General features: G+C 38.0%; 1 protein-coding gene across 1 annotated transcript in view; it reads right to left on the bottom strand.

Annotated features, from left to right (window-relative positions):
• LOC126092837 (succinate dehydrogenase [ubiquinone] iron-sulfur subunit, mitochondrial-like) overlaps positions 1–14,032 on the bottom strand; it is a 116,946-nt gene that overhangs the window by 47,190 nt on the left and 55,724 nt on the right. The window contains exon 3 of the mRNA XM_049908567.1: positions 6,159–6,260. Within this exon, the coding sequence (XP_049764524.1) occupies positions 6,159–6,260 (102 nt within the window). The remainder of the gene's footprint in view (positions 1–6,158; positions 6,261–14,032) is intronic.

A 14,032-nucleotide genomic window follows, 5' to 3' on the forward strand; every position in this document is an offset into this window, starting at 1 on the left:
AAAAATCATAGAGGGAGACCAATATATTGAATACACTAAGCAGATTCAGAAGGATGTACATTGCAGTGGTTACTCAGAGATGAAGAGGCTTGCACAGGATAGAGCAGCATGGAGAGAAGCATCAAACCAGTTTCTGGACTGAATACCACAACAACAACAACAACAACAACAACAACAACAATAAAAATCAGTTTCAACCTAATTGTGATATACACTGACACAATAAAGATACTGGCTACTGCAATACAGGCCATAAAAATTATTTTAATGTTGATTTTGCCAACTTCTACAGGTTTTAGACTGGAGTTATGTATCTTCTGGTAAGGTATTCAGCAAGCTCCCATTTAAGGTAGGGAAGAAGATGGAAATCCCTGCTCATCATCATCATTTGCATCTTCTTTGTTTCCCCTTTATCCAGGATCAGCCATATTGGGACATTTATGGTACTTCTCCACTTTCCCCCATCTTTCCACCATTCTTCTTCTAAAACTTTTTTTGTTCCTGTCGAGATTCCTTCTTTTTAACAGGATACTCTCCACCATCACTGTACAGTGACTTGCGAAATATCTATGTAGATGTAGAGGTCCTTATCTGTGGCTGGTTTTGAAGTAACTTTCCATAGATAGGCTATTATTACAATTTAGTTGCCACTCCCAAAGGCATTTTAGAGCCACTATGAAACCTTTGCCATGTGAAAGAAAATTAAAAATGTACCTCATTAGCTACTCATTGTAAAAGTTATCTGAATATATTGATTCTGGACTGAAAGGTTCTGTTGGCTATGTGCCGAGTATTAGTGCTTGTTACACACCTGAATGACAACTAATAACACACTATAATTAGAACCATTATTTATAGGTGTAAAAAATATTTTATTTGAAAAATACCATTGTATTCATGTAATTATTAGGCTACTAATAACAGACGAACATCATCAACATAACAAAAACTGAGGAGGCAGCATGTTTCTCAAGGTAACAGCTTTCTTACTAATTTATTTGGTTGAATTTAGATCATAATAGCATAAATAGCATTAAGCAGTATAATGATAGTTTATATTGTAACCCCACTGGATGAATCAGTAGATCAGTTGATATAATTATTCATACATGTAGTGAGGTGACTTTTTGTGAGGGAAAAGGTTACATCTGCCAGCACCACATCATGGGGCAAAATACCCACAGCATATTTAATGGCTCCCATGGGTTGCCTGCCACAGACTCACTTGTTGCAAACAGGCAATGTTTACTGCAATTCTCCCATGTACCTACTCACAATGATCCTGTGCTAGGCAGTTTTCTCCTGGACTGTGATTTGGACTTTGTTATTATCTACCATTGATTTTCGAGTAGCACATGGACTTGCTTGTCTGCATAATGTGATACTATCTTTGCTCACCATTCAACTGACTGTTGCATTCCCAGTAAACTAACTGATGGTATACCGGTGCACTGAGGTGATGCTTCATATCTGAGTGCTTCCTAATTGAATCTGCAAACAATGTTCTCCTGCACTATCATGGGAGTTATTCAAAAATTTTCCAGGGTAGTGTATTGGTCAAAAGCTACCCACCTCCAGAGGATTTTAATTTCGTATATTTCCAGGAGAGTTAGGAACTATTACTTCCTCTGATTTATTTGTAAATAATCTGTGCTTAATAAAATCTGTGTTGTTGAAGAAGCAGACTTGCAACAGTGGCAATGATGATTTTTTGGAACCATAACCCAACCCGTGCTTGTCAGGGTGTTTTGCTGCTTGTTTCAACCACTATTGGCAAGCAGTTTTTTGAACTATGGAAACAACAGCTCAATCAGTAGCACAAGATCATACAGAATCTGACAAACTGGGCACATTAACAATTGTATTAAAAAACTAAAAACCTGCCTCGATTGTGAAAAAAGCACCTAGTGTTAAGTGTTAACCCAGGCTTCGGCGTAGGTAACTACACCTTCTTCAGAACAACAATAAAACCCACAAGTGCCTAAGAAGACCTTTGTCAATGATTAAAAGAACACCATAGCTATACATTTATAAATGAAAAAGAAAAGGAAAACACAAACAGTACATATGTGCAAAGTCAAAACCACTACTTAACTTAATGGTGTACGCTCCACCACACACCGGCCTATGTTTGATGGGCCATGACCCACCATAAACTGCAGCTACAAACGGTTGCTCACTTACAAGCCTCACCCGCTATGTATGCACATGCGCAAGACAAGGGAAGTTACTTGAATGTGGATGCGCATACAAATACGAGAAAGTTTTACATGGGTTGGGGCTAAATAGCCCATATATTCTCAACTGTGGATCAACGTATATCAAAAAATGAAATGGATAGAACAAGAGACGAGCTAAATAGGAGATGAAACCTAAATATAACTGCATAGGTAGCTTCATATATAAGTTTCTTTACTAGCATAAGTAACCGTGTGCAGTTATATTTAGGTTTCATCTCCTATTTAGCTTGTCTCTTGTTCTATCCATTTCATTTTTTGATATACATTGATCCATGGTTGGGAATATATGGGCTATTTAGCCCCAACCCATGTAAAACTTTCTCGTATTTGTATGCACATGTGCATTCAAGTAACTTCCCTTGTCTTGCGCAGGTGCATACATAGCAGGTGAGGCTTGTAAGTGAGCGACCATTTGTAACTGCAGTTTATGGCAGGTCATGGCCCATCGAACATAGGCCGGTGTGAGGTGGAGTGTACACCATTAAGTTAAGTAGTGGTTTTGACTTTGCACATATGTACTGTTTGTGTTTTCCTTTTCTTTTTCGTTTATAAATGTATAGCTATGGTGTTCTTTTAATCATTGACAAAGGTCTTCTTAGGCACTTACGAGTTTTATTGCTGTTCTGAAGAAGGTGTAGTTATTTACGCCGAAACCTGGGTTAACACTTAACACTAGGTGCTTTTTTCGCAATCGAGGCAGATTTTTAGTTTTTTAATATATTAACCAACAATTGCTGACGTGCTGCGATGTTGAAGGTTCTTACATTTACAATTGCTTCCAATATCTTGGATTACCAGCCATTCAGTAGAACTGGGTGGTGTACAAAACATTTAGGACTTCATTTCTAGACAAGTTATATTGAGTGCCCTGAGCAACTGCAAGCCTATCTATTATCTACAGACCTACAATTCTATTATCTTGTGCAAAAATTAACGACTTTATCTGGCCCATCAGTGCTGCCCATCGCCACTACTCAGTTACTTTTAAGTGAACAGTTTGATGTAAAAATGAATGTGGTGGTCATTTCTTATAAAAATGCATGTGGTGGTCATTCATTTAGAGTTCCTGCAACATTGTAAGGCAAAATCAGACAATTATGCATTTCGGAATGCACACCTAGAAGGTCTGAGTAGAAAATGCAAGTTTATGTGTTCTTGTAGAGTATCATATGCAGAATCATTAATATGTTATGTGCTGATTAGATTAGTGCTGGGCATTTATGTGCATGCTCGAGTGTTTTGGTAGTCAGAGCCTTCTTTAGCTGAGTCTTGCATATTACTAGAAGTTTCAAGATTCTGCAAGCAGCTCAGGTTTCCATTTCTATGGACTGTGAGACACCAGAACTGTCATCTCGATCTGTAAATGCAGCATGACCTAGTTCATCTAATGGTGAAAAACTCACCGCCAAAACAATTTTTCCTGCCAGCCTCGGTAAAACTTTGCCCAACTGCCTAGCTGTCCAGATGGTTTTTCTATAAATGCTATACACAGTTGCCTACATTTAATGAGGCATCTCACCAGTGTTTTTTCCAGTCTTGTATAGTATTATGTTTGTCAGAGCCAGTCGTGCCATCATCAGTCAAGTGTGCTGATGCAAATAAATGACATCAAAAATCAAAGGTATTATTATCCCATCTTATGCTGTCAGCAATAATTCATGGTACTTCCATTTTATTTCTTTTTGATACAGGGGCAAACAGACTTCATTATTAATCAGCCTACATATCTTCTCTCAGGTTCCCCATCCTTAAAATCGGTATCAGCTAAGCTATGGGAATAAGCTCATCATGAAATTGTGATACTAGGCCATGTAGATCTGAAATTAACATGTGAGCATGTATCTGGAACTCTTCCTTTCTTTGTAGTAACACAACCATTGTGGAAGGTATCTTTGGTGTGGTTGCAGACACAGTCTATGGGTTTTATATCCGAAATCAGTATACGCAATTCAAAATACTATTACATGTGCAGAAGTGCACCCTTTATGGCTCCAATGTGCTGCCTTGTTTCATCTAGACCAGGGAATTGCTTCTAATATTTTTGCCTATATTACACTAAAACAGTTGGCAGTACAGAAATTTTTAGGAACCCACCCAATACTTTTAACCTTGCAGGATGAAATTAAAGTAGGACTGGATCACTTAAAGGAGCCGAAAGTGCCATCCCCATTTCTATGTATCAGATGGATATCACCTTTAGTCATTGCTCACAAACCAGGTGTGCTAATGCAAGACTGTGAAGATTTAAAAAGTTCGGGAAATTTTCAGTCAATTGGGGACTCATATGCTCTTCTGCATCTTGATGAATTATTTTCAAAATTAATAGGGTCTGTATTTCCCTAAGGCTGCTCTCTTTTGGAACCTTATTTTCAACTTCCTTTGGACAAGTTTTTCCAAAGTCATACTGGTATTAAATACTCCTTACAGCCTCTATCAATACAACAGGTTACTACCAGCAATGCTAGCACACAAGAAATCTGTAGAACAAACTATTGCCAATATTCCACCACATATCAATTATCTGGATGATATAATTATTGCAGAATGGACTCAGAAGGAGCATCTCTCAAATCTCCAGTGGGTATTTTTAGTCCTTTCACAAGCCGGACTAAAGTGTAACTAGAAATGCTCCTTCTTTAAGCCTTCCATCTAGTATATAGGATATATCCTTAGCTGTGATGGCCATAAACCAACATCAAAAAATGTGGTAGCCATTTTTCATGTTCCTACACCAAAGAACATAAATAAATTGCAGGTTTGTATGGGTAAGGTTATGTATTATGCACAATTTATCCCGCAAACTGTAATGATAGCCCATCCATTGAATTGGCTGCTGAGAAAAGGCAAGTCTTTTCAGTAGTCCCAGACTGTCATTAGGTACTTGATAAGCTGAAGCAATGTCTTAAACTGGTTCTTGCCTGACATTGTATCAGCTTCATTTACCTCTTGCTTTGACTTTGAATGCATCAGCATGCAGCATTGGGGCTCTTAGATCACAAAAGTACCAAATGGTTCAGAATGGCCAGTCACATTCACTTCTTAAACACTCCTTACACCACAGAAAATTATTTCCAGATAAGGAGGCATTGGTAACTGCAAGTTTTACAATTTTCCATATATTTATTTATTTTATTGTGACTGTCTATGTACTCCGTAAGTCCTGTTGTTTTATAATACATACATTTTCCTTGTAGTTTTTCCACCTTCTGTACATAATACCACTTCAAGCTATTCTTCAGCACTCTTGTCTTGTATCAATTTCATTTTATTGTGATTGTTAGTTTAATTTAAACTGTTATGAAGGCACGGTTTTTTGTGTTTTTATATCAACATTTTTCTGGCTTGTTCTCTCCATATTTATTTATCATTTAACTTCAACATTTTTAATTTCATTGCCACTACACTTTCAAGATGACATTTACTTTGTACTCATATGTCACTCTGGAAGTCAAACATGTTTTTCAATGTTGTTCACTAAAGTTGTGCCTCTTTGGCCATGATAGTTAAAGTCAGATGATGGCCTGGTAATATGGAAACCAATAAATGAAATAAATTAATACTGTAGTATATACACATTATTTTGATTTTCATTTATAATTATTTTTACTCTCTTATTCATGGCAACCAATCATTGTGTGGTCACCTAGGTCAGTAAACACACGTCCCAAAATATCTCTGTGTAGCTCAGACACAAAAATTGCTAACAGGAATTGCATAATTTAAAAGCTAAGAATTTTAGTTTTAATGCATCTGCCATCCTCTCTGTTGTGTTGTAAGTTTCATATGTGATTAGCAACTTTTTTCCAGTTATCTCACAGAAAATATGTTGTACAAATTCCCTAGAAAGAGTGAAAGTGAATTTTCTTGTAAAATAAAAGGAACCTCAAAAGCAATGTGAAGAGGACTTCAGACACTTACGTGCAGGAGTGCTGCTGGTCCCAGAAATTTAGTGCCATTCCACCAGTACGAAGGGCATGACGTAGAGCAACAGGCACACAAAATGCATTCATAGAGATTTTCCTGAAAGAAACAATGCAATTACTTTATATGTCCCAACACAACATAGATGGACTTCAATAAAGGGACAATCTTCAGACTCAGTTTTTTAAGCAATAAAGTTGTCAGTTTATCTCAATACTAAAATTAAATTCATGGCAAATTTATTTATGAAATAAGATATAAGCAGTTTCTACTCTGGAAAATCCAAGATGGAAAAACAGCAATATTATGAAAAGATTAGATTGTTACTCACTGTATGGAGGAGATGTTGAATCACTGACAGGCTCAGCAAAAAGACTGCTATACATTTGAGCTTTCAACCAAAAGGCCTTCTTCTAAATTAGAAAACACACACACATTCACACAAGCACAATTCACACACACATGACCTTGTCTCTGGCCACTGAGGATGGACTGCATACAGCAACTGCACCTGATAAGAGAAGCAATCTCCATATATTTTTATTGCATCCATAACAGCACTGACACGATCTTCTAATGACATAAAAATGGGTGCATAAATCTTACTTGACTTCATGTCACACCTGTTAAAATTATTGAGGACAGGGAGTGACAATCATGTGTCTATGCAAATTTATTTGTAGAGACTTTGAGAATAATATCATCCACACAACCCCAAAGATGGCAAGGGCAGATATGGGCATGAACTATCACACAATCACCTTGTATCAACGAAAATACTCAATTTTTGAAAATTTAATGTAGTTGGGTAGATCAAAAATCTATTCATCAAGCAAAGACAACCCACATATAAAAAATGCATTATGTATGCAAGCTTTTGAGGCCAATGGCTCCTTCTTCTGGCAGAAGGTTGAAAGGGAAGAAAGAGGGGTGAAGGAAATGAACTGGAGAGGTTTAGAAAAAGGGGTAAATTTCAGAAAAGTCACCCAGAACGCCGGGTCGGGGGAAACTTACTGGATGGGATGAGAAGGAAAGCCTAATTGTTGGTGCTGCACTATACAATATTTGCAAACCTGAGAGCTTGAAGGTGGAAGATACGGTAATATGCAAGATAGAGATTACTGCTAAAACATTGTGCACACATTAACAAGAGTGAAAAGATAAGTACATTGCATGTGATTAGAAGTGGGAGGAGGATGGAAAAAAATAGACAGTTCAGAAAATGAAAGATGTAGAAAACTAAAATGAAGTGAAGGAAGGAATAGTTACTGTGAAGAGATGTTGAGACTGAAGAAATTAACGTAAATTAAGGCCAGGTGGATGGCAAAAACCAAGGACATGTTGTAGCACCAGTTTCCGCCTCCAAAGTTCTGAGAAATTGGCGTCTGGGGAAGAATCCTGATGGTACATGTGGTGCAACAGGTGTCAAGGTCACTACTGTCGTGTTGTAGTGCATATTCTCTAACAGGATATAGTGTGTTGGCAGTATACACCCTCTGCCTATGCCTCCTCATCCTAACTGATAACTTGGTGGTAGTCATCCTGAATTAAAAGGCCAAACAGTGTTTACATAAAAGGTGGTATAGACGTGTCTCATTTCACAGGTGGCTCTCCTTTGATAGCTAGTTACAGTGTTGGTATAGGTGTTGGTAGAATGGTGCAAAGGGTGAGTCTTGCATTGGAGGCAGTCACAGGGGTACGAGCCATAGAGTAGGGAGACGGGTACAGAAGGAGCATAGTGTCTGACAAAGATATTGTGGAGATTGAGATGGCGACACAAAGCTATTCTGAATGTGGTGGGCAAAATCTCAGACAGAATGGACCTCATATCAGGGCATAATCTTAGGAAGTCATGGCCTTGTAGTAGTAGCTGATTAATACATTCAAGATCAGGATAATACTGAGCGACAAGTGGTGTACTCCTAGTATGTTTTTTGGAGGGATCAGCAGTATCAGAATTGGATGTGATGGCCCAGGAAAACTGTTTCTGAACTAGGCTGGTGGGGTAATTATGTTTGGTGAAGGCTGAGGTGAGAATAGAAGTGTATTGTTGTAAAGAGTCTGCATCTGAACAAATACGTTTGCCTCGAATTCCAAGGCTGTATGGGAGGGACTATTTGACATGGGAAGTATGGTAATTGTAAAAATGTAAGTACTGTTGTTTGTTAGAAGGTTGAATGTGGACAGAAGTGTGTAGCTGGCCTTTGGTGAGGATGAGATCAACATCAAGGAAAGTGGCATGGGATTCGGAACAGGTGAGGGTGGGTTGTTTGGATGGGGTAAGAAGTTCTATGGATTGAGGTGTTAGTCCCTGTGAGGGGCCTGAGATTTCAAGGAGGGACTGCAGGTCAGTTTTAATCACAGGGATGGGATCTTGATGGCAGATGCTGTGTGTAGAGGTGTCAGAGAGCTGTCATAGACCTTCAATGACACTTTCCTGTTAGTCAAGTACCACAGTGGAAGATCCCTTGTCTGCTGGAAGCATAATAATGTAGTCATCAGCTTTTGGGGTACGAAGAGCTTGGAGTTGTGCAGAAGACAGGTTAGGCTCACGTTGTAGGGACCTAAGGGAGTGCTGTGAAGCAATGCTAGATATGAGAAATTCTTGGAAGGCTTGTAATGGATAATTTTGAGATAGCAGTGGTGAATCGAGTTGGGACCATAGTTGGAACTTTTTAAAGCAGGGTTCAATGTCAGGTTTGCTGTTTGAAAGGTTTTGGGATTGGGTTGAAAAGTGATAGTTCCCATTGACATTATGTGTGAAGGAAAGTAGGTCCTTCACCATAATAGCATGATTAAATGGAGGTTTAGGGCTGAACATGAGACCCTTGGATAATACAAGGTAATTTAGGAGAGGACAGTGCTTTAGACTAGTGGTTGAGAACACTGTACTGTTGTGACTTACTTTAACAACTCATGTATCCAAATTGCTGACAAGAACAATATACAGAACAATGGAAAGGAAAATCAAGGATTTGTTAGATGATGATTAGTTTGGCTTTAGGGAAGATAAAGGCACCACAAAGGTAGATCTGACTTATACCTGATAATGGAAACAAGATTTAAGGAAAATCAATACATGTGTATAGGATTTGTGAGTCTACAAAAAATATTTGGCAATGTAAAATGGTACAAGATGCTCAAATTCTCAGGAAAATAGGTGTAATATTTAGGGATAGATGGGTAATCCATACATATTATAAAATTGTGTGTGTGCGTTCCATGTGTGTGTGTGTGTGTGTGTGTGTGTGTGTGTGTGTGTGTGTGTGTGTGTGTTCCACATCTTCTAAACCACTGAACAGATTTCACCCAAACTTGGTACACACATACCTTACTGTCAAGCAACAATTTCTATGGGGGTAAGAACCATCTAAGTATCAAAGGGGTGGTGGTGCTGAAAAAGAAGCTTAGCCCACAATGTGTGAATTCCCAGACTTCATTCATCCGGCATTTGAGAATGAGAGTTTTTAGTGACTTGAAACAAACTTTAAACATAATTTCAAATCCTTGCAAATTTTTTCTCACTGTCAACCCCTATAAAATGATGAAAGAAAAAAGGTTTATTGCTTAGTACTTTCCTACTGTTGATGCAGTAATAGTACTGCATGAGGCACAACATTATAATTTATTACTTCTTTACTACTAACTGTATTTGTGAAACATTCTGCAGATAGTATGCACTTACATCACTGAATGTAAATTACATCATTGTAGGATACAGAGCTCATGAGATATGACATAATAAACAATGACATACATGAAAAACTGCCGCATCATGTATGACCTTTAAATTTATTACTTCTTTGGTACTAATTCTATTTGCAATAAATTTCACAGACAGTATGCACATTTGCCACTGAATGTGCCTACAATATTGTATCACTGTATGACACATAGGTCAGGAGGTATGATATCATAAACAGTGAGATGCATGACAAAGTGTCGCATCATGCATAATGTTTAAATTTATTACTTTGTTGCTACAAACTCCACTTGCAACACAAGCTGCAGATAGTATCCACATATGCCTCTGAATGTATCTACAACATTATATCTTTGTCCAACACACAGTTCAGGAGATGTGACATCATAAACATTAAGCACAAGGCCATCCACTGTGTGGTATGGGCGTGGACACAGAGCTATAAATAAATATCTGTGCAACGTCAGATTTCTCTACAGTATATTTATGAGCACCAAGAGGGAACAATAGGAGTGCAAGACCTAGACTGAAGTGCAAGTATTAGAAAGACCATAGGACTAGGATGTAGAAAGAGAATGTACAATATGTACAAGAACAAAGAGGTAAAAATAAGAATTGAAGACCAAAATAAAGTGCTAGGATCAGAAAGGGTATTAGACAGGGATGTAGTCGTCTGCTCCTACTGTTCAACCTATACATCAAGGAAGCAATGACAGAAATATAAGAAAGGTTCAGGAACTGGATTAATATTCATAGTGAAAGAATACGAATGATAAGATTCACTGATGACATTGCAATCCTCCATGAAATTGAAGAATTACAGGGTCTGTTGAATGGAATGAACAGTCTAATGTTCCCGAATACGGCTTTAGAGTACACTGGAAAAAGAGACCAAAAAAATGAGAAGTAGCAGAAACGAGAATAATGAGAAACTTAACATGAGAACTGGTGGTCACTAAGTACACGAAGTTAAGGAATTCTGCTATTTTGGAAACAAAATAAGCCGTGATGGGTGAAACAAGGTCATAGAAAGCAGACTTTCACAGGCAAAGAGGGCACATCTGACCTAGAGAACTCTAATGGTGTCACACATAGGACTCAATTTGAGGAAGAAATTTCTGAAAATGTACTTCTGGTGCAGAGCATTCTCTGGAAGTGGACTGTGGAAAAACTGGAACAGAAAAGAACTGAAACATTTGAGATGTGGTGCTACAGATGGATGTTCAAAATTAGTTGGACAGATAATATACGGAGCAAGGAGGCTATCCACAGAAACAGTGATGAGAGGAACTTGTGGAAAAACTGACAGGATGAAGGGGCAGGATAATAGGATATGTGTTTAAGACACCAAAGAATGACTTCCGTAGTGCTTGAGGAATCTATAGGGGGCAAAACTGTAGCAGAAGACAGAATCTGAAATATTTTCTGGTGATAACTAGAACAACTAACAGGGACCAGTCCTTTGTGCAAACTTGTTGGACAGTATTGTAGTTTGTGGAACTTATAAAGAAGAACATCTCTGTAATCTTTGCAAATTATCCTGAATATTACAAACCAAAGGTCTGCACTGAGCAGCTAAAAAATAATAATTCTTACATAAAAAATAAATCATAATGTAAATGAAGCTTGAAAGAAATTGAAAAATTATGTTCCCCACACTGAAGGAAGGCATTCTGCCCTGAGATGCTGGAGTTGGCAGGCATGTGCGCATGAAGTGTGGTTGCCTGTGTGTATGAATGGAGTGTGTCTCTCTTTTAATGATGAAGCCTGTGGTCAAAAGCTTTATGAAAGTGTCTTTTAATTGTGCCTGTCTGCAACTTAATGTCTCTTCTTTATGGTAAGTAGCAGTGTGTCTTTTCCTACATTGTTGATATTCCTAGAGGAGTTTCCATTGTTCCAAACTGAAGGAAGATAAGATTTTAGATCCCTTCAACAATAAGATCACTGGAGACAGAGAACAAGCTTCCACAAGGATAAACTATAAAAGGCATTCCACAGTTTACAGATGATACAACTATTGTTGTCAGAATAGCAATTTACTCTGCAAAATTAATTTTACTTGAATAAATCAGTGAACTTTAATAGAATATATTGAAAAAGAATAACAGTCCTTTCAAGATTTTGGAAGTTATGAAGAAGAGTGAATATATTAACAAACATTATAGCATTATGAATGTTTTCTCAGTCTGAATTTAGTTTTATTCTGTGATGCAGTTAGTCAGTATGACCCCATGCTACAAGCTTTGAAGATAAGACTCCTTTCTTGCAAGAGGGATGCAATTTAAGTTTGATGGGTACAATTATGGTCCACATAATGAAAGTTCTGGATAAAGTCATAGTCTAAACCAACAAGCTGGATTTTCTTGCTTAGAGCACTTGCCCACGAAAGGCAAAGGTCCCAAGTTCGAGTCTCAGTCGGGCACACAGTTTTAATCTGCCAGGAAGTTTCATAATAGGCAGTATCTTGAAAAAGGGGTAAATGGTGTGTATCAATAAATGGTTCAAATGGCTCTGAGCACTATGCAACTTAACTTCTGAGGTCATCAGTTGCCTAGAACTTAGAACTAATTAAACCTAACTAACCTAAGGACATCACACACATCCTTGCCCGAGGCAGGATTCAAACCTGCGACCGTAGCGGTCACGCAGTTCCAGACTGAAGCGCCTAGAACCGCACAGCCACACCGGCCGGCTGTGTATCAATAAAACTGAAACATGGGCAATGGAGTCTAGCAGAATTAAGCTAGGTGATTCCGGGTAAATTAAATCAGGGAGTTACATCCTAAAAATAATAGATGAGTTTTGATATTTTGGAACAAAATAATAAATGTCAATAGAAATAAGGAGAATAAGTGATGTATATTGGCAATGGCAAGAAAAGTTTTTCTGAAGAAGAGAAGTACATTAATATCACATAAGAATTTAACTACTAGAAGTCTTTTTTTAAGTATTTGTCCTAAGTGAAACATGTCCAATAAACATTACAGAGAAGAACATAGCATCTCTTTTGTCATTTCATGTTACAGAAGAATGTTGAAGATTAGTTGCATAGTTCAAATGGCTAATGGTGACATATTGCATAAAGTCCTGGAGGAAAGTAGCTTACTATGATGGCGATTCTAGGAGAGTAATAAAAAATCTTGTAGTGCTTGATGGGGATATCACTGCAATCCATCAGTGACTCCGGACATGCTTTCTGACAGGCTAAATACATTGCAGTAACATCAGTCAATAAAAGTGAAGATAAGCAAGCCATGTCTAATCACAAGGCTGTTTCACTATTTACAGCCTTTTCAAAAGTTTTGAGAAAGTGGCCTTCAGTAGGAAACTGAGACCCCCGCCCCTTTTTTTTCCTCCAGAAGGACTTGCTAACTGCCTCTCATAAGGAAATGTCACCAACTCGACCTCACATTTTAAGCAGAAAAAAGCACACTTGCAAGTATCAGCCTCAGCAATTGATCCTGTGTGAATATTTGGGCCATAATTATGACAGTATGCAGTCATGACCTTCTGAATATACAATGGTTGTCACTCTCTCCCACCTACTATAGCCACCTAATGCCCGAGTGCGAAGCACTGTACAGTGAAGTGAGTAAAAGGTTTGTGAAGTACTGTTTGGATATAGGTAACAAGGTTTGTTCGCTGGGTCACAATGCATGGTTTATAACCTGTAGATGGTGCCAGAGACCTCTTTTCTTTTAACATTTTTATGCTTCAACTCACAAATGCTCCGTAAGTTAATGAAATGAATGAGTAGCTCGTCATAACTGCCGTCTGCTTCACGTTTGCTGTGCAGCGAGCTACGTTAATGTAAGTATTAACTGTATTTTCCTCACTTGTCACTTCTTCTTCCGTGTGTTTTCGCTTTTAGGAAGCGTTAATTGTCAAGTGCTAGTAATAGTGTTCCATAGATTTCATGTTTGTTTTGAATACAGTCAGAGAGAGTCCTTTAGTCAGCCATAGTGCCAGTAGTGTCAGTGTCATCATAACTGCCATCTTCTTCACGTCTGTTGTGCAGTGAGCTACGTTAATTTAAGTATTAACTGTATTTTTCTTACTTGTCACTTCTTCTTCCATGTGTTTTTGCTTTTTAGGAAGCTTTAATTGTCGAGTGCTAGTAATAATGTTCCATAGATTTCGTGTTTGTTTTGAATACAGTCAGAGAGAG

Source organism: Schistocerca cancellata, chromosome 7 (genome assembly GCF_023864275.1).
Source record: "Schistocerca cancellata isolate TAMUIC-IGC-003103 chromosome 7, iqSchCanc2.1, whole genome shotgun sequence".
Classification (NCBI taxonomy): domain Eukaryota; kingdom Metazoa; phylum Arthropoda; class Insecta; order Orthoptera; family Acrididae; genus Schistocerca; species Schistocerca cancellata.